Here is a 25,915-nt window from a genome sequence, read left to right as displayed (position 1 = left end):
CCAGCTGCGCATTTCGACAAATAATGTCTCTTCAGTGATGCACAACCGAAATGTTTGAAATCCGAAATAACAATGAAGTTTTAGAGCTATTATAGGATATATATCATTGCATATTTCCGTAAAGAATTTTATCAAGTTTTACGTAAAACTTTATAACCATTCTCTGCTCAAATACTTCTGAATCATCCATTTTTGTCACAGTCATCTACAAATTCATATTATCTTTACACTTTGACGTCACAAATGTGACGAAAATTGATATGCAATTCATGCTATATTTGATACATTATTTCGGCTATATGTGTGCCAATTTAGATTCAGAACCGACCTGTGGTCTATATAGATATAAAGATAGTTCGCGAACTTTTTTATTATACCTCGTATATTTATATAGTATTATGTATGTGTATGTTCAAATAAGTTCAAACCATGACCCACGGACAAGAGACCAGGTTGAACTCAGAGATGGCCCAGAACAAACTCGTACAACGAACGCGGAATTTAAAATGACAAAGAGTCAGTGTTCGCTATTGTTTGATAACCAGACCAGGAAGTGGAGTTAATCAATCAGAAGGGTTCTTTACGTGTTGGTTTTATACATGACTAGGAGGAGGCAACAATGCTGCAATACGGATTTAGATACCTTCTATGAGGTTGTTTCAAAAATACATTTTCAAAAACCACCAAGAACAATTTGTTAGAGTCATTTGCAAACATAGAATCAGAAAGATAATCACAGTTTTTTGCCAAGATCTCGACATGAGCAACACAAACCACGGGTCTTTTGGATATGATTTTAAACACATAGGTAATTCAACGTCTCTGTAGGTATTGGCACAAAAACAATTACCCCTCACTGCTATGGTATTGAGCTCATGCATAAGTCAACACATGTGGCATTTCACCAACTGTAGATGATGTTTCGGAGTGAAAACTTCTCAAAGGCAAGAAACAAACAACAAACCTCGTTTATATACAAGAACGATGAAATGTGAAATGTTAGCTGTGTATGGTTTAGTGCTAAATGTGATATGCATATGTTGTAATGTTTTGTCGTTATACTATGACGGGTTATGTTTCTATGCTTTGTTGTAATTTCTACGATGATAGTTTAGAGCTATGTTATGTTTGCATGCTTTGTTGTAATCTTTACGGTCATGGTGTTGTGTTATATGTCTCTATGTTTGGTTGTAATTTTTACGCTTATGATTTAAAGCTATGCTATGCTTCTATGCTTTGTTGTAATTCTTACACTTATGGTTTTGTGTTATGTTATGTTTGTATGCTTTGTTGTCAATTTTACACTTGTGGTTTAGAACTATATTATGTGTATGTTTTGATATTATGTGGTTAATGTACTCGTATGTTACATTGTGTTCTTATGTGTTGTAAATTTATAATTTTTGTCACATTTCTGCGTATGTTATCATGTTCTGTTTATGTTGTAGTTATTCAGGTGTTATGTTATTGCGTGTGTTGTCATGTTCTGTTTATGCTACAGCTATGACGTCACTATGCATGAACTATTAAAGAATAACATATACTGCACAACACTCATGACGTCCATGCATACTTGCCAGAATCTATGCCACTAGATTTTTAAAACAACCTTATTCACACAAATGACGTTAAATCATAAGAAGTCTGAATACATAAGGTAAGGGCAAACAAATTATGTGTTTGAAAAAGTTAGAAGAGTCAACTACGAGTTCTCTTCTCGTAATAAAATACCATATTAGCCTCAATTCAAAATTGTGCAAGTCGTACCCCCTCCACTGGTGAAGGCGATGCCACGATAAGGATTAAACGTTTAACAAGGGTAGGGATATACACGGTAGATCACAGAGGGGATTATAATTTCATGTGGAAATATTTTACATCTGTACCTCTGTAAAATCTTCGTTTGCGATCCACTAGGTCAAAGGTTTGTTAGATTCATGTGTAAATTCCCAATGAAGTGTGCAATCACGGTTGTTTAAAGTGAATTATCCCGAAAAAGACGGGGGACACTAGTTTAAATCGTATTGAATAAAATAGATAATATTATCCTTTATAATTAGGAGACTGCATTGATATGGAAACACATTTTTGTAATATTGGCTTCATTTTCATTTTAAACTTCGTATCGATGAAGCCAATATTACAAAAAGTTCCAAAAGCAGTTGATGTATAGAATGTAAAACTTATACGGTACCAATTTTGATGCACCAGATGCACATTTCGACAAATAATGTCTCTTCAGTGATGATCAACCAAAATGTTTGAAATCTGAAATAACAATGAAATTCTAGAGCTATTATAGCCAACACCAGCGTGCCAAAAAGTGGAGTCAAATTCGTCTAAGGATAAGAGCTATGCATGAGGAAGATAATCCTTAATTTTGAAATGAATTTCTAAATTTTATAACAGCGATTAAATATACATCCATATTTTCAAGATAATAATAAGTACTTAGCTACTGGGCTGTATAGACCCTCGGGGACTATCAGTCCACCAGCAGAGGCTTCGACCCAGGGTTCATAATGTAAAACTTATACGGTACCAATTTCGATGCACCAGATGCGCATTTCGAAGAATATACAGATAAGTACTCAAGTGAGCATTTTGTACCATGGGGCTCTTGTTGGAATATCTCCAAACTGGGTAGTGTCAAGCATAGCAAAATCCTTCTCAGCAACACTTTGATCAACCATAAGTACATATATAAGTATACACAATTTACAATATCGTCTTTTTTTTTAGGTAATGTTAACTCTCATAATCACCTTCCAAGGAAATTTCGTACACAATATAGAACTGCCGGCATCTGCGTGCAAAGAATCGATATCTACAGAACAATCAGTTAATGCCTGTCCAATCAACAAAAAGGAACATGATGCAGCTTCAATGAGAAAATCCTGCCGAAACATCCCTAAAATGTGTAAATCTTTTGAGTACCACTGCGTCCTCAATCAGTGGCTGAATGGAACAGTTGAAGTCTGTGCAACATCAATATACATCCAATGTACAGCTCTACCTTAAGGACGCGTGATACAAACAAAAATGAATACATATATAGATTGATATATATGTTTTTTGAATATTTTGGTTGTAATAAGTACACGAGTAAAATTACTAAAACAAATAAGGAACTTTTAAATTTGTATGATATTGAAAATTGTAAATATATTAACTTCCCCTCCACGTATAACTATATGCTTTCCCCCATTGTTTTAAACATTGGAATATATTCCATTCCATACTTTAAAAATCTACTTTGATCATGTTTGATTTTTGTTTGTATCAAGTGTCGATAAATGTTTTTTTTTTTTTTTATTTTATCAATGTTTTTCATACCAATATAGATTTAACAAATGAATATCAGATATATTTTGTAATATTTGTGTCTCTTTGTAGCAAGAAAATGTGCCATGTTTATTACAGAGTTACAGAGTATCCGTGTTAGTTATTCAACAAATTGCAAGACATGTCCAAATGTTTACAATTCGTCTGAAATTTATAAATGTATGTACTGCTATCTGTAAGTTTTATTACGATACAATAATATAACTTATAAATGTATGTACTGCTATCTGTAAGTTTTATTACGGTACAATAATATATCTGAACTCAAACATTCATAAACGCAGGAATTTTAGCCAAAAGATGTTTTTTGAATGCAGAGATATACATGTATTTGACCGCACATATTGATAGTGATGTCATACTCCTATTTCACATTCACTGAATCTTTTCTCTTATATATCCTTTCAAATTGACATTGTTTTCATACTCGACAATGAATGCATATTTATAACAAACTAGTTCGATTTTTAGTACCACATGCCTGTGTAACAATTACTAAATATGGAGCGTCACCAAGGTCAAATGGTACATTGGCTGTTCTGTTTAAAGTAAAGAAATGGTCAACTATATATTTTAGTACTTAGATATACCTTTTATCTAAAAATACATACAGATATAGATGAAAGGAGAAGATAACGAACACTGATCAATCTCATAACCCCTATAATCAATACAGAATAGATAGTTGGGCAAACACGGATATGAAGAATATAATGTCCCCCTTTGCTGTTTTATCGGACAATGAAGGTAGCAATAATTGTGGGAAAAATCATATAATCTGCTAACGGAGTTATACATTTTTCTGCAATGCTGAACATGTTCTACCGGAGAAAACAGTAAAGCATTTCATTGTTTTAATAAATCTAGGTCTGTATACGTAGTATCCATTACTTATATTGATATACAAAACCAAAATAACGTATAGGTCTGTATACGCAGTAGTCATTAGTTATATTGATATACAAAACCAAAATAACTGATAGGAAGTTTTGGGAGGTCAACGTATATAATGTTAGACATCGTTTGGAAGCAGGGATAAGATTCGTACAAATAACTAGAGTGTAACACGAATCTATCGGCAACTTCGATTCTTTTTGTAATAACAAATCTACAGCCACACGATTAGCTATAAGTAGTTGTGTAACACGATTGTGCGTTCTCTTCGACATTCCCCAACGTTAAGAGCTCTGCTACTTCGTCCCCGCCACCCATTTTAAATGTGCATTTAGATACAAGCACTGCATTTAAGAATAATGAGAACAGAAAGCATCAGTCAGTAATGAGAGAAATCCTAAACTATATTTTGAATATTTTGAGCATAACCCAGGGCATACTGTTTCTGTATCACCGCATCATCATTATATCAGGGTGGGTGGTACTGCCATATTTGAAAAGTCTATGTTAGTCTGAAGTGGATGTATAAGCTATAATGAACCATTTAAATGTTTTAGGCTTCACATAATTTGATTACTTGTTTGCCCCACTTATTATCCCAGTGAAGTAAACTGAATACTAGAATCTTTATCTAAAAAATATATTTTTTCTATTGGTACATGATGTGATCATAGAGACTGACAAGAACATCTTATTTGAATGCAGTTAACTGAAATACCAATATATTATTTCACCATCGTTTGCAACGCGGTTTAAAAGTATGGAGTATTGGGGACCATTCAGTATACCATCCCGATTACTGATATGCTTCAAAGTATTTGAAATTAACAGTATTTGCATCGTCCTATGTGATGTATTTAGTCTATACCGATCGCAGTGGCCTATCATGGGTAGCTCACATTAGGGGTTTCGAGTTCTTAACATAAGTAGTGATTGTTTCTTCCGGGAGGTTCCGAGTTCTTAAGATAGGTAGTGGATGCTTCTTCGCCAAGTACTCGGCATCAGAAATTTTTCGGTTATGATCTTAAAACAGAGTTGCAGTGTCAGCATAGGCATGCGCACAATGAGAAACGATCACCGTAATCTGGCGATGTCTCCAAAGGAGTGACAAATTCTAAAATTAAACTTAAAACAACAAAAATATGTTATTTTATTTATTGATCTCGCAGGTTTGTTAATTATACGAGTCTTTCGCTGGTTGTGACACAGTGTACATATCAAGATGCTGTACCCTTTTACATCATTTATGTCTCACCAAACAAACGAAATCCGCTTTATGTTGCACTGCATGCTTTTTTACAATAACGTAACATGTATTGATTTCGTTTGACATGCAGATCCTGAATGCTATGATGAAGTAAGAGGATCATTAACCTCAGCGCAGCCGTCGACTACGATGGCGACAGAGACGACACTCTACCTCAATACTACATCTTACCTTAACGTCACACAGACCCCAACTACAGGGTAAAGTTTAGTTATAGGAAAGCACAAAATGTATAATAAAACATGCAGTGCAATCGGAAAAGTTTTTAACAGTAACGTGAATAGAAGATTGGAGCAAAATTTGACATCAAACAATATTATTGATAATAGTGAAATTGGATTTGATAAATCCACAGAACATCTTACCACATGTTTATTTTTAAAAAAAAATATATCATTTATAGATATTGTAACACTAAAGAAGGTAGGGTTTATTTATGTTTCGTAGATATCCAAAAAGCTTTTGATGCTGTTATGCATGCCGGATTCAAGCTGAAATTGCTAGACATAGGGGTATTTTACAAAATTAATAAGAAAATGTATGAAGTCAGTAACTCTGATGTGCACTGTAAAAATCAAAGTACTAAATATATGCCTACAGTGATCTTTCGAGATACTTCAATCAATGTATAGATCTTATTATTCTGAATAACGAGCATGTGCTTGTTATATGCTGACGATTTTGTTATATTATTAACGTCTGTAAAAAACAAACTTCAAGAAAAACTTGACAAGCTTTAAAAATACTGCTCTGACTGATGTCTAACGGTCAATCCTTCTATGATTAAAACACGAATTGTCAACAAAGATGGAAAAATATAAAAGAATATTTTTATGCAACAACATAGCTCTTGATTCAGTTTTAAATTATCAATATCTTGCGATCGGTCGTTATTTTTCAGCATCTTGTTCTTTCACTTTAATACAATATGAATTATATAGAAAAACATTGAAAGCATAAAAAAAATAGAGTTTATAAAACTTAATCCAGGTATAAAAACAACTGTCCATTTCTTTGATCACACAATTGTATCCATTTTGATATATACAATTGAACTTTGGAGTAATTTCAATCCACAATCCAATAAGTTTGATAAAGATGCGGTATGCCGAAAGTGCCTAACATAGGCCTAGATTTTGCAGCTCTTCACCAGGAATAGTGGTGTTTAAAGTATATATTTCTTGGGATGACAACGAGGTGGAACCTTGAATACTATTGTAATACCATAAGGTAATTTATGTGCTCTTAATGATCAACAATGTCGACAGCATAATCTGAAAACACATTTTAGACAACGCTGTAAGTCCTTGGGACTAAAGGGTTCTTGCTAATATCCGTTAAAGGCAGATGCACGGACACACTAAGAGACTAAAAACCCTTCAGAACCCCAACAAATAAACAGCAATCAAAATAGTACACACATGCATTTAGATCACATCATTTACGAGGGCTGTTCGATATGTAATGTGTATTTTACCACAGCGCGATAACGCTTTGCACTATTTCGTGAATAATGACACTCTTGCATACCTCTATTCAATACCTTTCCAACAGTAAGAACACGAGTCTTCAGCTCCACGTAGTTTTAACCTTATAGTCATTTCAATAGAGCCAGTCGTTGACCACTGTTGTAATAAATGGTTGGGAAACAAGTTGAGAATATTGAGAAAGAGCTTATATAAAATTTCGTACGAAACGCGGTCATTCAGTACAGCATATTTGTACTGGATTGGGGAAAGTTTATGGATCTGATGATGTATCTTATGAGATAGTTCTTAGGGGTGGTGAAAGAACTTTCTGATTGGCACAGAGTCCGTCAAAGATGCAGCCAAATCTGGCCAACCTGTGACTGTAACAGGCAAGGCAAATGTCTCAAAAGTCAGGAAATAACTGAAAGTGATGTCAGATACACAATTCGTGATATTGCATATCGCTATCGCGGGTGTATTTCATTTTGAAGCGTATTTTGAAAGTGCGAAAGATTTCTGCCAGATGGATATCGCACATATTGAGAGATGACCAAAAACGGGTACGAGTACAAACCTCTAAGAAATTGCGCAAATGTTTCACAAATTCAATCAAAGACAATTTGCAGACACTGTTACTGGTGACGAAACATGGGTTTACTATTTCGAACCAGTAAGAAAAATTGGAAACAAAATCTGGCTAACTAAACACGGTAGAAGGTCTGTAGTTGCAAAAAGAACCATGAGCGCAAAGAAGATTCTTTATTGAATATTCTTCTCACGTGATGGTATAGCGGTACAAATCCCGGTGCCGAAGGACAAACATGTTACAGGTCGGTATTACCGAGATGTTATACTAAAAAGGCTCAAGAAATATTTTCATAAACGACGCCCTGTGTCAGAATTTAGGCTTGTTCTTTTACTTCATGATAATGCCCCATCACATATACGAAAGGTGACGAAAACGAACAGTGATCAATCTCATAACTCCTATAAGCAATACAAAATTGATAGTTGGGCAAACACGGACCCCTGGACACACCATAAATCGGAGCAGGTGCCTAGGAAGAGTAAGCATCCGCTGTCGACCGGTCACACCTGCCTTGAGCCCTATATCCTGATCAGGTAAACGGAGTTATCCGTTACATCTGAGCTTGTGAAGCAATTTTTGAAGTCGGAGAAGGTTACTGTCTTGCCACACCCACCATACTCTCCAGATCTAGCCCCTTGCAAATTGTTCCTTTTTCCAAAATTTAAAAAGTTCCTATTTGGTCGTCGTTACAAGTCCCGACAAGCCCTTGGCTCAGCCATCAGTCAGTGCCTCAGAGGTCTACCTAAATCAGCGTACCGTGACACATTTCAGAAATGGATTCAGAGATTGAAATTATGTATTTCAAACCGCGGAGAATACTTTGAAGGGATGTAATGTTCATTTTACTATTTGAGTCGAATGCTTGTGCGATATCATGCAATACACACTACATATCGAACAACCACCGTATTTACATAACTACACAAATTATTACAATGTACATACATGATGTAATCTGCATGTCATATTCCTGAAACATTGTCTCTTTGTATCTACTGTTATCTGATTTATCTACAAATCTCTTCATTATGCATAATTTTACATGTTTTACTCTTTGTACTATGCCTCGCAGGGCCCTGGAATGTTAATAAATAATCCGTACTCATATAACAAATACTTTGATAATTAATTTACACTTATAGCAAAGTGATATTTATTCCTTTATGAGAAGAAATAACGACGATTTTATAGGATAGGACGAAGTTTGATAATAACGAAGTTATTTTACTGGTCGTGGAGGTTCGCTCAAAACGTGTTTTACTGTATTTGGAAGTCTCAAACCTTAGAGAGGGCTATTTCAAAGTGAAACCTTTGATAAGAAATAGTAGGTTTAGTAATGTTTTTCATAAATGATATATTTTTCTTAGGGAGGATTATCTCGCAGTGAAATCTGTTTTTTTGTTTTGCTATTTATAATAATTTGAAAATTAGATTTATTTATTTGAGGGGGTTATTTCATAATGAAGCCTGTCATGAAAAGGTATTGTGATATCTACATGTAAAATCATTTGAAAATTACATCGTAGAGAGGGTTGCCACAGAATGAAGCATATAAGAGGAAAATAGTGTCGATATGTTACAGTGTATATAAACGTGTTTAAAAATTGCATTTCTTTATCACACGGGAATGCCTCAGGAAAAATACAACATCTTGCTATAGGAAATATAGTGCTATTGAAAAGCAACTGAAAGTGAGAGTTTTTTCTTAGAGGTGACATTTATCCAGTTGATGACGATAACAGTAAAACAACAGTAGTATATGTGGTTGTCGCAGTGCTGTTGATATTGACATGCATATGTCTAGTGACATGTTACATCTGGAGGAGGAGATATTCTAGAAGTAGGTTTCTTTATATCAATATTTAACCCATTCAGTATTAAATCTAGGTAATTTGATTGGTGTAGAAAACATGTTCACTTGAATATGTAATTAAGGAATACAAACAATATTATGGATGCAAGTGTACATTTGATGACGTTATGTCGGAAGATTACGTATTCCCATCACAATTCAATTCATTAGCTACTAAGTTAAAAAAACAATAGTAATTTGATTCATCATATGATCTGCTTTCACATATACGTACCGTTCCGCGAGGAACCATTAAAATAAACCATGTTAGTTCCGAAAATGCAGTTTAAGACAACGGATTTGAATGTAATGTGCTCATTCTTCATTTTCATAATATCTAATCTTTCTTAAATGAATTTTTAAAATTCAAATATTTGAATAAAAGCATGTATATTTTGTATTGCTAATAGACCAATCACATGTCTTATTGGATACTTTCAAAATAGGATATACCATGTCATTCCTCAGTGTATTTTTCTCTATATCAAAAGTGCACCTCAACTAGTCTTCAAATCAAATGACCACTGTTGAATTTATATTTAAATAATTAATTTTCTTTTTCTACTTGTCTCAGTAATTAAAATTATATCACAAAATATTAATAGTATATGAGCGTGTTTATAAAACTTGTGCATATAAAACCAAAAGTAAAACAAGCATGCAAGGAAGTGGTAGGTGCATTTTGTATAACTTCCATACAATATTTGTTGTATTTATACAGTGTATGTTTTATCTTCATTAAGAAAGGCTGATGTACATGTTGTGTTGTTCATTTTAGCCAAGAGATCAACAGAAGAATTGTCTTTAAAAGGTATGATCTTCTAAATAGAGTTTCTAAAATATAGAAATCACACTAGTATCATTGTATTAATGATCGTCCTCCACATGTAGAACACATTATCAGACACAACAACATATGTATGTACAATATTTGGTAAACACATACCTCAAAAGGAAGCTCCAAGAAAACAAAGCCAGCATAAAAAAATATTGTCAAGTTATGTCATCAAAAATCTTTTAATACTGCATGTTATATTTGCAGTTTAGTTTGCAATTGAAAGTTATAATTTGATACTTAAGAGTTTGTTCTGCGTATTATGAGTTTTGTTTGAATTGAGACAGGCTACTGATAAACAAGTTAAAGGAGCAGGAATTTCAACAGTCTCGTTTAAAGTCAGCATTTTGCAACTTCTATGGTCGTTATAAAGATCTAGTTTGCCAATACAACATATCATTATGTTCAATGCTGTCTTTCGATTGTTAGGCCGTTATAGGGATCACAGCAGTGTAACCGGTAAACAGGTGATGTTTACTCCTAGGCACCTGGTTCCAACTCTGGTATATCCAGGGGTCTGTGTTTACCCAACTCTCTATTTTGTATTGTATATAGAAGATACGAGATTGATCGTTGTTCGTTATCTCCAATTTTCAAGTATCAATGAAACTTTTTGTATTATTCATTTCAGCACCAAGAACATCAGAAATGGAACACCTGACCACAGAAGGTATTTCTTAATGCATATATTAACCAAGATTAGATAATGCTGTGGTGAAAACTGGGAGTTCTGGAGTTTTCATGATGTTTTTTTTTTCAGTTACAAAATTGTGGCTTGGATAGATATTGTAAGGTGTTTTTATTTGTGGAGGGGGGGGGGGGTACATAGATATTGGCCAAATGACCACAGTTCACAATTGCGGCAAACTATATGCCTTGTATAATATATCTTCAATCTTATGGTTCAATGTTATGGGAAATCCCCCATCTGTAACTTACCTTTGTGACATGTATGAACTGATATTTCCCAGTTATAAAGTTAATTCCAGGAGAAAATTTTTTAAAAAGCTATTTGTTGAATGACCTTGGTCCAGTCCGCTATCACATCGTGTGACCTGAAAGATTATAATTGATATGTTCTTTGTCTTTTGCAATAACGATAATACACAGAAAAGAGTAAAACAATTCTGAAAGTGTTATGCGGGACTCTCAATGTATATCGCACGACAATGGGTATTGCTAGTATCTTCCTACTTGACTCAGTGGCTGATTCGGGTGACCTAAACGCTGTCGGATGACTACATATGTTTATCGACATCTTTTGGCTTCGTTTTAGGAGAAGGAACACTGCAGGAAGAAAAACCTTTATAAGGTACATGTAATAACATAGGTATTTGTACATATAATATCGCATTCACTGTCATTTTATTTACCTGACCGATACTCTTTACTGGGCTTTTCTGATCACATTTTGTCCGTCGTCTGTCTATTGTCCGTAAACTGTCGTCTATTATTAGTATACGAAAACATTTTCAACCTTTTACGTTGAACCTCTTAGCCAAATATAACCACATTTAGCATACACCATCTTTGTATAAAGAAGCTTGATGTTCTTGAAAAAAAGAACCATGTCCACTTCCAATTTAAAAGTTAAAAAAAATACCATAACTTGTATAGAAATTTCCCTATCAACTCAAGATTAGTGTTTTCCAAATCATTGTTCCTGGAACCAAAGTGGGTTCAAACGGAAATTTAGGAAATAGGAAACCATTGTAAAATCTGAATTTGCAAAAACCATATCGTGTAAATTCCAGTTTCTTCTCACCATGGCCTGCAGGGAAGGTTGGGGTCACAGTAATGATTCAAGGATTTACATATGGATATATAGGAAAGTTCTTTTAAAATATCAACACAAGCGAGATTATGATATGTCAAATTAACATGCAAGCATCCTCGTGTAGCGCAGTTTCAAGTTTCTTCACACCATGACTACATGGTCTAGATCACAAACGGGGTTTAAAGTTTTATATAGAAATATATATATAAAAGGGAAGATAGTGCAGCGATTAATTTGATAATTCTTATAAAGAATACAGCATTAAGAGTAGGGCAAACACGGACCCCTGGGCACACCGGAAGTGTGATAAGGTGCTATCAGGTGTCTACGAGGAATAAGCATTCCCTGTTGACCAGTCACACTTATATATCTCAACTGATTCGATATGCAAGAGCTTTTTCTGGGTATAGTCAGTTTTCAAATCGAGGTAAGCTACTGACAAACAAGTTGATGGTACAGGGATTTCAACAGTCTCGATTGAAGTCAGCATTTCGCAAATTCTATGGTCGTTATAACGATCTAGTTCGTCAATACAACATCGCATTGGGTCAAATGCTGTCTGCCGTGTTTCATACCGATTGTTAAGCCGTTCTTGGCACACTGATTTTGATTGCGGATAACTCCGTTTACCTGATCAGGATATGGGTCTGACCGGTCAACAGGGGATGCTTACTCCTCCTAGGCACCTGATTCCACCTCTGGTGTGTTCAGGGGTCCGTGTTTGCCCAACTATCTATTTTGTATTGCTTGTAGGAGTTATGAGATTGATCATTGTTCGTTATCTTCGCCTTGCACCTACCGTGTAATATATAGGATATTTTCAAATCGTCTTGTTTGAAGAATATCAGGGTCATGATATGTCAAATTTTGAATATGCAAGCATCATCATATCATTTAAACTCACTTTTATTCATGTCTAAATATCATGGTTTTCTGGGAACAGGATGGAACGGTAACCTGGGGGGGGGGGGGGGGGGGGGGGGTTACAAAGAAGTAAATCAAAAGGTGAAGATAAAGAACAGTGATAAAGTTAATAACTCTTGTAAGGAATGCAAAATAGAGAGTTTGGTAAGAGACGGACTCCTGGATATACCAGAGGTGAGATCAGGAGTCTAGGAGGAATAAGCATCCCCTGTGGACTAGACACATTCGCCGTGATTCCTATATATCCATCATGTAAACGGAGTAATCCGTAGTCAAATTCAATGTGCCAAGAACGGCCTAATAATAGGTATGAAACACGTCAGACAGCATTGGAAGCAACGATAGGTTGTATTGGCCAACTAGATATTGCCAAATTATGACGATCATAGATTTGCGGAATGTCGACTTTAAATGAGACTGTTGAAACCCTTGTAACACCAACGATTTGAAACCAATCATACGCAGAACAAGCTCTTCCGTATCGAATAAAGTGAGAGATATAAACAATATATGCAGGTGATAATGGAATATTGCTACATAGATATAGGGATTTGAGGTTGGAGAAACATAATTTATTATGTTTGTCATAAAGTTAGGTTGTTAGTTTGCCTTTAATTATCATTTTCATTAAATATTTCAGTATTAAGTAGATGTGGACGACTTTGTGGTATCTTTTATTTCACTGGGATATATCGAATGAATATTTGAATGAAAATGATGATTGTAAATAACGGAAACGTCGTCAATGTATCTAAATGTCGAGTTGAAAGCGACAGGAAGATATTTTTCTCCTCATGTGCACACAAGCAAATATAGAAATTCAAAATATTCTGAAGAGTCAGATGTACATATATGAAGGGTATAATACATGCAATTGATATGCGAATATCTAAATGTAATGAAGACTCACATCTGTTTATGCCATGGCACCTAAAGCTAAGGTACATACCACGAAGCGTACTATTACACCACTTGAACGGAACTGTGCTAAACAATTCTTGCACGGAACGATGGGCGGTTTCCAGGTAACGTTGAACTGCCTGTATGGAACAGTTTGCACGGAACACTTCGCACAAAATGCTGACCACTTTGTGAACGGTTTGCACGACACGGTAGGCGTGGCTTGCACACTTTGTGAAGGGCTTGCACGAAACAGTAGCCATGGACTGCATGCCTCAATTTTGGTTCTTCCTGAGAGAAGTTCCAACTTTAAATAATTTCAATATAATGGTAACTTTCGTGTTATCAAAAAGGTGGAGAAAGAAATGATAATGACCCATTTTAAAATGACTGTTCATATCGGACGCGGTAAATTGCTCCTAAATAAAAGAAAAATCCAAACCATTCAATTAATCAAAACTTTAATGTTTACTTATTAGCTTAATGACTTTACGAACACGTTGGGATAAACACAATTGACTATTTTTTAAACTTCAGAAATAAAACGAAAAGATGCAAAAATTGTATCAGCATGGGATATCAATTATTCAATTTGCTAATTATTGATTTATTCAAACTGAAATTGAAATGGTCGCGTTTGTTTCAGTATTCTTGAACATTCAATCGTAGTGTCGTTCTAAAATGCATGCTGTCGTTGTGCTTCGAAAACCTTGTATGTAGAAATATGAGCAAATTGCGTTTCTTTCCATTTTAGAATAAATAATGCAATCAATATCCGTACACCCTTAATACTGCACGTCTACGGCAATCATAACTCTAAATAGTATACATGCAAGGTGAAGACAACGAACAGTGATCAATCTCATAACTCCTATAAGCAATAAAAAATAGATAGTTGGGCAAACACGGACCCCTGAACACACCAGAGGTGGGATCAGGTGCCTAGGAGGAGTAAGCATCCCCTGTTGACCGGTCACACCCACCGTGAGCTCTATATCCTGATCAGGTAAACGGAGTTATCCGCAGTCAAAATCAGTGTGCCAAGAACGGCTTAACAATAGATTTGAAACATGTAAGACAGCATTTGACCCAATGCGAGGTTGTACTGACGAAGTAGATCGTTATAACGACCATAGAATTTGCGAAATACTGACTTCAATCGAGACTGTTGAAATCATGTGACAAAACCTCGTATGTGAATGGGTACCTGTAAAATGCAAAACGTAACAAACCAAAATAAAACAAAATGAAACCCAACGAAACGAAACCTACAGAAACCAAAAAAAAAAAATCCCAAAAGAAATCAAATCGAAACAAAACGAAATGTTGCGAAACTGAACGAAACGAAAGAGACTACATAACTGGACGTGTTAACTAGAGTAATTAAAATGGTAATGTGGGCGAGCATCTCGGGTCCCTGTGGAAGCTGCCATATATAAATGAAATTCACCTCCCCATTAATGTGGTCTTTTGGTTTGACTGATACGATCCATCGGTTAGCATAAAGTATTGTTAAAAGAAGCTGGTGTCTGTGGAAGAGAAAGCAGGAGCATGTACAAATTATAAAAGTTCTAAACAATGGAATGAGGGGAGGCTAAGCACAAAGTAAATATTCTTGGGGGAACACTAACTGATGGGGAAGTTGCCGACCTTGGATCCACATTTGGGCAAAAATGTTTCAGTATTTTTTGCTCTAAAGACAAATGCATGTACATGTGCAGATATTGTTGGCTTTACAAGGTTGACAAAAAAGTTCTAAAGAATAATTTGGCGCAAATGTTCATGAATATAAAACCTATAATGCAGTCATTTCTAGTCCTACATGTACTGCATACCGATAATAAATTGTTTTCATATACGCAGCAGGGTTAAGGCGTCCCGAGTAAAGCTAAAACAAACATCATAAAATGTACCTCGGTGCAATTTATACTATTCGACGTCACAATATAAAAGTACGTCACGACGTACAGGTCTATAGTTGTATCGCGGGGAAAATGTCATAATATTTTCTCGCTATTTAAATGCTTTTATCTAGTGTTCAAGCTGTATGTGTTTGATGACCCCCCCCCCCATTTCTTCGCTAATATACAAGTATCATATATTTATATATAGTATGTGCACGAAAGACTGTAAAGTAATCTTTACATCAGTTTGTGACCTTGATATCACCCCCGATGTGTATAGTCATTTGGAATAAAGAAAACCAACGCATGTACATATCGACTCGTTACAGGTGAAAGATGACGATATTTTATTTCGACCTAGGCATATAAAGGTAACTAGTTGCAGATTTAGGATTTTGATACGGAAGGTATAATATTTTGCCTCGATTAGATACGATTTGGATGTGAATGTGGAAAATGCCCAACATTTGAGTTGAGATTATGGAAATTGCTATATTTGAGAGAATATTGTACCGATCCGTATCACTCTTTAAATTTACCATATCAATGTCGACATATCAAGCCCAAGCTGCAAATGATTTGAGTACATCTTTCACCTGTAATGAGGTGATAAACAACTAAAAGTCTAGCGGATAAAAAATAGCACTACGTCACTTGTATGACGACGTGATAGGTAAGCAAAGGATTTCCCCACGTGATACGGTGTTTGTTAATGTATTGACAAACGATTTTTACAACAAATATGCGACGCTTGAAAGAATTTTACTTTTATATGAATATGCTGTTATTACTTGTTATTTTACTCGGGACAACTTAACCCCGCTGTGTATACATCTTACCGAAGTGTATTCGTATAATATGGTGCCCTACAGTATTTCCATAATTAAACGGACTTCAGCAGTTCGAGATAAAATAACAATATTTCATGCTAACCAATGAACCACTTAAAATGTATCAGTCTGGTTCTGCATTGTAAATATCAGATTCACCTATCATTCGGTCAAATGCTGTTTGACTTGTTTCATACCAATTGTTAGACCGTTCTTGGCACAATGATTTTGACTACGGATAACTCTATTTACCTGATCAAGGTAGAGGGCTCACGATATATTAGAGGTGGGATCAGGTGCCTAGGAGGAGTGATCATTCCCTGTCGACGCATCACACCCGTCATGAACTCTATATATTGATGAGGTAAACGTATTTATCCGTAGTCAAAATCAGTGTGCTAAACACAGCCAAAACATCGGCATGAAATACGTCAGACAGCGTTTAACCCAATGATGGGTTGTATCGGTAAACTAGATAGCTGTAACGACCATCGAATTTGCGAAATGCTGATCTTAAACAAGAGAGGTCAAACCTCTACAACATCAACTAGTTTGTCAGTAACCTGCCTGATTTAAAAACTGATCTAGCTTTTGTGTATCAAATTAGTTGAGATATATACACATATCTAAACCCTACATCGTGGATTATTTCATTAGTACGTCATTAGTGTTGGTGTAGTTGGGGTTAATTTAAACAAAATTTTATTTATCTAGTTTCAGTGACATAATACAAACGAACTACTTGAGTACACGATATAAGGAAATAAGCCAACAGGCTTATATAATTCCTGTTTTCTATATTTGTCTACAAGAGGTGTACTACATATCATTTATATGGTGTCTGTATGATGAAGATGTAACTTGTAAATAATATGAGTTAGGGTTGTTGGGGAAAGAGGGTTCAAATGTTCAGGAATCAAATTCTAAACGGCAATATGAGCAAATATCTAAGCGAGATCAAAGTCAATCCGAAAATTGAGGAGGGGAAGGTTTTTCATTTTCCAAAAACGTTACTTAATAATTCTAGAACGAATTCATTGACTTGTTTTGAATTGATTTTGAAATTCTATATGACGTTTAGAATATCAAAAAAACGTGTGTACCGATAAATTTATCAGAAATTGTGAGTTACATGTAAATAATCGAATGTTGGCTGTACTCATTATAAGACGTGGTGGCATAAGATGTAAACAATCATGTCAAAAACATTTATTTTTTATTATTATTAACATTTATTTTTTATTATCATTAGTTGCGTATAATAATCGGATAAGAACGTTTTTTTGTGTGTCTCTCCTGAAAGTATTGAAATATGAACTTTTGGAAGCGCAGCTAAAATGTGCAATTTTATATTCCAGTCTTCTCGAAGACATACAATAAAAATATATTCAATTTTATATATGTGTTTGAAAAATGATTCAATAATAAAAAATCAAACAAAACTAAAATATATCCTCGGGCGGGGTAGGGGTGGGGGAGGGTGCATCTAGACATCGTACAAGTCAGTCAATAAGAACCTGCCATCTTGGATAAGAAGGAATAGAAACAATCACAATTTGAATGGAATCGATTGAGAAATTAATTAAATATATGAATGAATAAATAAAACAAATAATGACTAAATACAGTAATTATTAAAATACTTTTAGTTTTTCAAATCCGACATTTCACCTAACTTTAAACTAGACTTTGATATTGAATATATGAAAATGTTAAGATTTAATCGTCATTCTATTTCTTGGTGCAATATCAGTTCAGATTGAATTATTTAGAACATATTTCTAGACAATTTTAACATATTATTGCTCTCTGGTATTGTTGTATTTTCCACAATCGTAGACCTAAAGAAAACTTTGCATATTCTACAATCGAGTTTGAGGGACAAAATTGTAAATACCTCTATTGTCATGTTTCAATTCCCCTGTCAATTTTCACATCTCCTGCAAAAAGTCAAAACTGTTGTTAATTTCAAAGACCTTTATCATAGTGGAAAAAAAAACAAATCACAGTACTTTAGAATTTGCATAAAATGTAAACGTTTTACACAGGTCGACCTTTTCCAGACAGTTCCGATAAACCATTTTGAAGGAAATATTTTTATTGAAAAATATATAATGACCAAACAAGTCTAACGAGACAAATTATTCCTATGTACACAAAAAAAAACCCAACAACAAAACACATACCGAGGGGAGAACTATGTCACGCTTCTGAAAATATAATATTGCTTCAAGGGCTACGAATATATCGGATTTTGCTCTGCTTGATAGTTTTAGAATCACTGTTTTTTTTTCTCTCGATTATTTGCAAATTTTCACTCTCGAAAGTCCACCTTAGTGAACTTTTAAAATATTTACTCGATTTCTCAACAACGTTCATCTGTCCCTGATCCTATACCGACCTGAATTGCACGTTTAGTACTGTCTGTAATTTCTAAGGGCCTGGGCGTGGTTTGAACGATCAATACATCTCTATGAGTGTGATTTGATTATGTACAGAGCGATTCTTGAACGAAACGGTTTGCACAGAGCGCTGAACGATTTGCACTGAACGATGAACAGTTTGCATGAAAAGATATGGAACACTTTGGAGGTGTAGTAATACGCCTCAGGGTCTATGGGATAATGAACAATAATTAGAATTTTGCATGTAAGGTGAAGATAACGAACAGTGATCAATGTCATAACTCCTATAAGCAATACAAAATAGATAGTTGGGCAAACACGGACCTCTGGACACACCAGAGGTGGGATCAGGTGCCTAGGAGGAGTAAGCATCCCCTGCATGCAAGGACACGATTTCGTCAAAAAGTGCGAAGTTGAAAAGAAGTGATCTGGAACACTTTACCATCTTCCAGGGTCACAGACAATTCCCGAAAACATTCAAGACCCGAATAAATAAGCACACTTTTCATCCTGATTTTAACCTGACCCTTCTCCGAAATGACTTTTTCCAAATCAATAACATCAAAACCTATGACTTTTCAACACTTTACACGACCATTCCTCACGATAAATGAAAGACTATACTTTTTGACATCATAGACAGTTGCTTCTTCAACAAAAATAGAAAACGGAAATATTCATATCTAGTGAGCACTCATTCAAAAATTACTTTGTTAAACATTACTTTGATTCCATGCACAAAAACTCTGAAATTGAAATTTAAAAAAATGCTAGAGTTCCTCATTGACAATATCTTCGTGGTATTTGGTGATCAGGTCTTCCAACAGTCTGTTAGAATTCTCATGGGCACGGATTGTGCTCCATTGCTAGCTGACCTGTTTCTATATTCATATAAAGCAGAATATATTCAAAAACTTCTACGCGAGAAAAGAAAATCTCTTGCCGTGGCCTTCAATTCGAAATTAAGATATATCGACGCCATTTTGTCTATTAACAATAAAAACTTCCATTTATATGTCTATTTGAGCTAGAAATAAAAGACACAACAGAGTCGTCCATTTCTGTTTCATAGAGTACCTGCAACGTTATTCTTGACATTCCTATCGTGTTCTATCGTGTGTGTATCCTATCGTATCGTGTGTGTATCCTATCCTATCGTGTTTTGCGTTTATCAAGTTTTCCGTTTCCTATTGTGTTTTACGTTTATCAGGTCTACCGTGTATCGTGTTTTGCGTGTATCAGGTTATCCGTTTATCGTGAAAACCGTTTATCGTGTAGCTTCGGAAACTATCGGGATCGTATATTAAATGTAATGCAGAAGCACGATGTTTTCTGTAAGCTTTATTCGTTGTGTTAAAGAAACTATTTTTAGGAATCGCGGAAAGACAGTATATTTGAAGGAGAACACAAAGTTGTCGATTTTAAGTCAGAAGAAGAGCTATTTGTCTGTTCAGAGAGGGTCAAAATTTATCACAATTTCATTTTAAGTAGTCAGGAAAGTAGGCAGTAGTTTGCCGAGCAAACCGAGGACAGTGAATCTGAAAGCTTCTTCGTCTGAAATTCATAAACATTTGCTTGTCTAGAAACAATCATTTATAATTAACACTAACAGAGAAATAGGAAGTTCCGATTTGTAAGGGAAAGTCAGTAAATTGCATTGTTAATTACATATATTTTGATAAGGGCTATTTTTCTTCCGCTTTTTTCCCCACCTGTATTCTACTTATATACTTGTGCGCGTCCTTATCTATGATTTTGTGTATCACCCGTGTTTTGACCGCAAACATTCTTAGGGACATTGTATTTCACACATTTAGAAGATTAAGTTTTAAACGGGTGCAAGGGTGTTGCATCTCCCAAAAGTCTGTTCAACTGGGCACGACTCAGCTGTCATCGTTCTTTTTTTTAATTGTACATGTACACTTGTACCATATACCAATAGTCGTACGGGTAGATACTAGAAATTTATGTCGGTTTTGATGATTATTATTATTTTTTTTTTTTTACATTCTAAGCACAACATTTTTAAAGTGTTTTAAAATTACGAATTTAAAAAATGCGAGGTTGGTTTATTTTTTCATATATAGTTTATTCATTTTTTTGTTATTAAGATATCAATTCAAATAAATATGTTCCAATTATGACTAACAATTATCACTCATAGTATAGACATATATAACGAATGAAGATATGGTGTAGTGCAGAGGATTTTTTAAAGCGGTCATTATGAAAGTAATTGTACTGTTTGAATGAGCAGTGAATGTGGAGCTTGATGCAAAATATACCCCCTCCTCGCGACACACATAATATAACTTGATTTTATTTCACATTCAAGATACTAGACATTAGAATAAGAGACAGTGGCGGATCCAGGAATTTAATAACGGGGGGATGGGGGTAGTAGAAGGCTGGGGTTGCCTTGAAGCTTTGCATTGATGGGGTACAGGGGGCGAAAGCCCCGGAAGCTAACGAAATTGTGCCAATAAAAGAGTGTGTTCTTCTTCATTTAGATAATGAACATATAATGTCTACATACGTATATTTTGCTCTTTTGTTTGAATTTAACCAACAGCAAAAAAAAAAATCAAACGGGGGGAGGGGGGGGGGCGCCCGGCGCGCCAGCGCTGCATCCGCCTTTGAGAGAGCTACTGAAGCATGATATCCCTACATTATATTAAAATTAATTGTTAATTCCCTGTATAATTGATATATTAAACATTAGGTGAGAATTTAAGTTTTAGAATCATTTGCTCAGGAAATTCATATAGATATCAAATAATGAATTAAAAAGCTGTATATAGTTTAGTTTTCTGATTTTAGCTGTGATGGCGTAAAAAAATGAATAGAATTAAAAAAAAACAACAAAAAACAGCGCGACCATGGATTAAAGAAAATATACGTTTTAGGTATACAATGAATATTCAAATTATTCAGTATCATTTTCAATATAATGTAATTATGTAGGTATCAAAATTTCGTTTTGTCTAAATTGCTTTTAAATTTACAACATTTCTATCAGGTTTTCCGTTTATCGCGAAGATCATTTATCGTGTTTTGAGTTTATCAGGTCTGTCGTGAAGATTGTTTATCAGGTTTTGTGTTTATCAGGTTTATCGTGTATCATATCGTATTCTGTGTGTATTCTATCCTATCCTGCGTGTATCCTATCCTATCGTGCGTGTATATATCGTGTTCTATCGTTTAGCATATCAAGAATAACGTTGCGGTTACTGCACCTGGATATTTTATTGAAAGTAGACAATAATGGCCAACTGACAATTCAACTGTATGACAAACGGGATGATTTCAGCTTTTCCATCGTCAACTTCCCATATTTATATGGTAATATTCCATTATCACCTGCATATGATGCTTATATCTTTCAACATATTTGATACGCAAGAGCTTGTTCTGAGTATGGTCAGTTTTTGAATCTAGGCAAGCTATTGACAAACAGTCTCGATTGAAGTCAGCTTTTCGCAAATTCCATGGTTATTATAACGATCTAGTTCGTCAATACAACTTATCTGTGTCAAATGCTGTCTGACGTGTTTTAGACCGATTGGTAGGTCGTTCTTGGCATACTTATTTTGACTACGGATAGCTCTGTTTACCTGATCGGGATATAGGGCTCACAGTGGGTGTGACTTGTTGAGAAGGGATGCTTACTCCTCCTAGGCACCTGATCCCACCTATGGTGTGTCCAGGGGTCCGTGTTTACCCAACTATCTATTTTGTATTGCTTATAGAAGTTATGAGATTGATCATTGTTCGTTATCTTCACCTCTAATGGTTTTAATCTTTTAACATATGCTATAATGCCAACAAGTAGTCCAGCATACTCTGGGAGGAAGTTTGTTTATTTGTATTTCACCCAGTGGCAAGGCAGGCTCACATATATATATATAGGAAAAAAATCGAAGATATTCCGAAGAACCTCATTGGAACGATCTACAAACTTCCTATTGAAATATCCTTACGAAGTGCAATATCAACCATCTACCCTACATATTTAAAGCTAATGCTATCCTTTAGTATCTATGTATGGACAAGGTGACTAATGTGAGCATTGTGATCCATGAGTATCGTGCTGGTTGACATGTGTAGAGCGTCCGTCACATTCAGCTATACCGGGACAGATTGATGTGTTCTTATGAAGTGAATATCTCTGAACTCCTTGTACCATACCATGTGTGTTTACTTTTAGTATAAAGATATACATGACAAAAGTTCTGTTTTACAGAATATGAATACATGGGAGGATAGCCTTTGAAGATAACGACTTTGTAGCCTTATGCGATGATGTTTTAAAGTAAATTGTGCTGATGTTCGATGGCAAGCAATATTTAGATTAACACTACATGGAAATGCTGGCGAATCAAGAAATTGGGATGCATACCATACATATGTGTTACATACATATTTAATCTGATTGTTATTCTTGAAAGTTTATTTTATTTTAAAATGCAATGTTTTAGTTTTGTTTTACAAATTAATTGTATTTTATTCTTATTCACATGGAGATTGTGTTCATTTGTTTTTTACATGGGAAATGTGTTCAATCTTTACATGGAGATTGTTTTCAGCTCTCTTCAAGGAAATTGTTTTCAATTATTTTGTACATGGAATTGTGTTTCATCTTTATATAGAAATTTTTTCCATGTTTTACACGCCAATCTGTGTTCCATTTTTAGTTCACCTGTCTATTGAAGTGACTACCTGTCCGTCCGTCTGATAGTCATACCATCTCTGCGTATGTCCGTCCGTAAACATTTTACACTTTCATCTTCATTTCTAAAACCACTGGGCCGACCAGTGTTATCCAAAGTCCTTGGGTTCTAAGTATGTATGTTAAGTTCAGGAACGATGTTCACAATTTGTTAAAATATGAATGGGTATTCTTTTTTTAAAACAAATCTTCTCAAGAACTACTAGACCAGAAAAGACCAAATTTACGTGAAATACACCTTAAAGAATGTAAATTCAAAATTATTCAAACGACTGTGGCGATGCGATTTAGAGGTGAATATGTAAAAAAAATCTCGTTTAAAATATTTAAAATATTCTGATGAGGAAGAACAAGTCCTTAATAAGTGGTTTTCATATACAAGCGTCCTCAGATTGTGCAGTTTCAAGTTTGTGCAAGTCATGGTGTGGTAGATTGGATGATGGCCCCAATTTGGGATCCCCGTTTTATATTAGAAAATAGCAAGGTCATGATTATTGATATCAGTAATAACAAAGCATCCTCAGCTTGTAAAAGTTCATGTTTGTTCAATTTGCGGTTCACGGAGGTTGGTTGAAGTCAGTATGGGGGATCAAAATTTTATATGTGTATCAAATGAAATGTCTTCTTATGAACAGCTAATGATGAATCATGTTGGTAGACAGGCATCCCCAGGTAGTGCAAAATCATTTTGTTTCCAAATCAGTGCTCCCAAAGTCAGGTAGAGCCACAATAGTGATTGCATTGGAAGTTTTACTAGGAATATTAGGACAAAACTTTAAAAAATATTCTGCTGAAGAATAACAGGGTCATGATTAGTAATATAAGTATGGCAGCATCATCAGGCAGTTCAGATTCAAGTTTATTCAAGTCCTGGCCGGGATAAGATGGAGCCTCAATAGGGGATCAAAGTTTTACATTTATTTTTTACAAATCTTATTCTCATGAGTAGTAGGACCATGATTAGTCGTAATTTTATGAAAGCAGGTAAATTTTGATGGTAGATATGGGTCACAATAGTTTTACATGAGAATGTATGGGGTGGGAAATTGAAAATCATGAAATTATGGATTATGGGGTTAGGCTAGACCTAACATCGGGAAGTATAGTTTAGATGATACATCAATATATGTGGATTTAAGTTGGCTTAAGTTATGTCAATGTTTGGCTTAGATGGAGTCATGCTATGGATTTACGATTTTTCGTGGGAATAGAGTGGGTAAAATATCTTTTATAAAAAAAGCATCAGTTTTTTCAAGAACAGCAGTATCAGATTAATTGATTCAGATGAACATTGTGACCCTTAGATCTTTTGTTAGATATGGTACTATTTTATCTTATTATTATTATCATTTTAAAATCATTTTTGAATACTTTAGCTGATCTCGATGTTCAGTCAAATTAACAGAAAATTATATAAGATTAATTAGTTGAATCTAATTGCAATCCATTTTGTAATTCGATTAAAAATGCTTTATGTCTTTGATTTATCTCAGTTTGATGAAATATCATTTCATCAGGGCATGTAACTACGAAACATCAGTTTATACATACTATTTTCAGTTTTATCATTTGAGCCGTTCCTAGCAAAAAGGGCCCTTAAGTATATCAGTTCGAAGTTATGAACTATAGATAATATCCCTCAAAATATTAGAGCAATGATGATTGTCATTTAAAATATTACAGTCAATAAAAGATGACAACCAACTCCTGATGGGTAACCATGACCTTTTTCTTTACAAGTATTCAAAAATGACTTCACATTTTTTCATTATGACGTTTTTTGAAAAATATTTTTTTTTTAAAAGATAAGGGTCCTTTTTGCTAGGAACGACTCATTTAAGAGTGTGCATTTTTTGTGATATACCTGTATTGTAATTGTAAATTCTAGCTCAAGTAAGCTTTTCTTAATAAAAGAAAAATATGGTTATCACTTGTACTTTAGTCCTCAAAAATGGAAATGGGTTAACTATATCATGAACGTTGATTTTCAACACTTATACACATGTTAATAAACAGTTCAAATCATTGCATTTTCCTACGGAATATTGGTGTGCAATTTGAAAATAGTCAAGAATGCATCAATTACGTGACAAAAAGCAGATCTGCATACGGTGGTTCAATTAGAAAATATATAGCGCATGCGTCGACTAAAATATATCAATATAGCTTGAACAGTACAATCAAAGGTGAAAATA

At 34.7% G+C, this 25,915-nt stretch overlaps 1 protein-coding gene across 2 annotated transcripts in view; it reads left to right on the top strand.

Annotated features, from left to right (window-relative positions):
* The window catches only part of LOC125656014 (uncharacterized), a 36,746-nt gene extending 11,101 nt beyond the window's left edge, over positions 1 to 25,645 (top strand). Inside the window, exons 1-9 of one of the 2 annotated variants that reach the window (XM_056143744.1) lie at positions 1,464 to 1,657; positions 2,743 to 3,004; positions 3,397 to 3,504; positions 5,577 to 5,706; positions 9,274 to 9,404; positions 10,195 to 10,227; positions 10,883 to 10,921; positions 11,528 to 11,563; positions 23,235 to 25,645. In XM_056143744.1, coding sequence (XP_055999719.1) covers positions 2,746 to 3,004; positions 3,397 to 3,504; positions 5,577 to 5,706; positions 9,274 to 9,404; positions 10,195 to 10,227; positions 10,883 to 10,921; positions 11,528 to 11,562 — 735 coding nt within the window. In that variant the 5' untranslated portion in view covers positions 1,464 to 1,657; positions 2,743 to 2,745 and the 3' untranslated portion in view covers position 11,563; positions 23,235 to 25,645. Of the gene's footprint in view, positions 1 to 1,463; positions 1,658 to 2,742; positions 3,005 to 3,396; positions 3,505 to 5,576; positions 5,707 to 9,273; positions 9,405 to 10,194; positions 10,228 to 10,882; positions 10,922 to 11,527; positions 11,564 to 23,234 lie in introns of those variants that run through there. The other variant, XM_048886583.2, reaches the window with a different exon arrangement.
* Positions 25,646 to 25,915: the final 270 nt, after the last annotated feature.

This window comes from Ostrea edulis, chromosome 7 (genome assembly GCF_947568905.1).
Source record: "Ostrea edulis chromosome 7, xbOstEdul1.1, whole genome shotgun sequence".
Taxonomy (NCBI): Eukaryota; Metazoa; Mollusca; class Bivalvia; order Ostreida; family Ostreidae; genus Ostrea; species Ostrea edulis.
The sequence above is the reverse complement of the archived record's forward strand: the minus strand, read 5'-3'. Positions and strand labels throughout refer to the sequence as shown.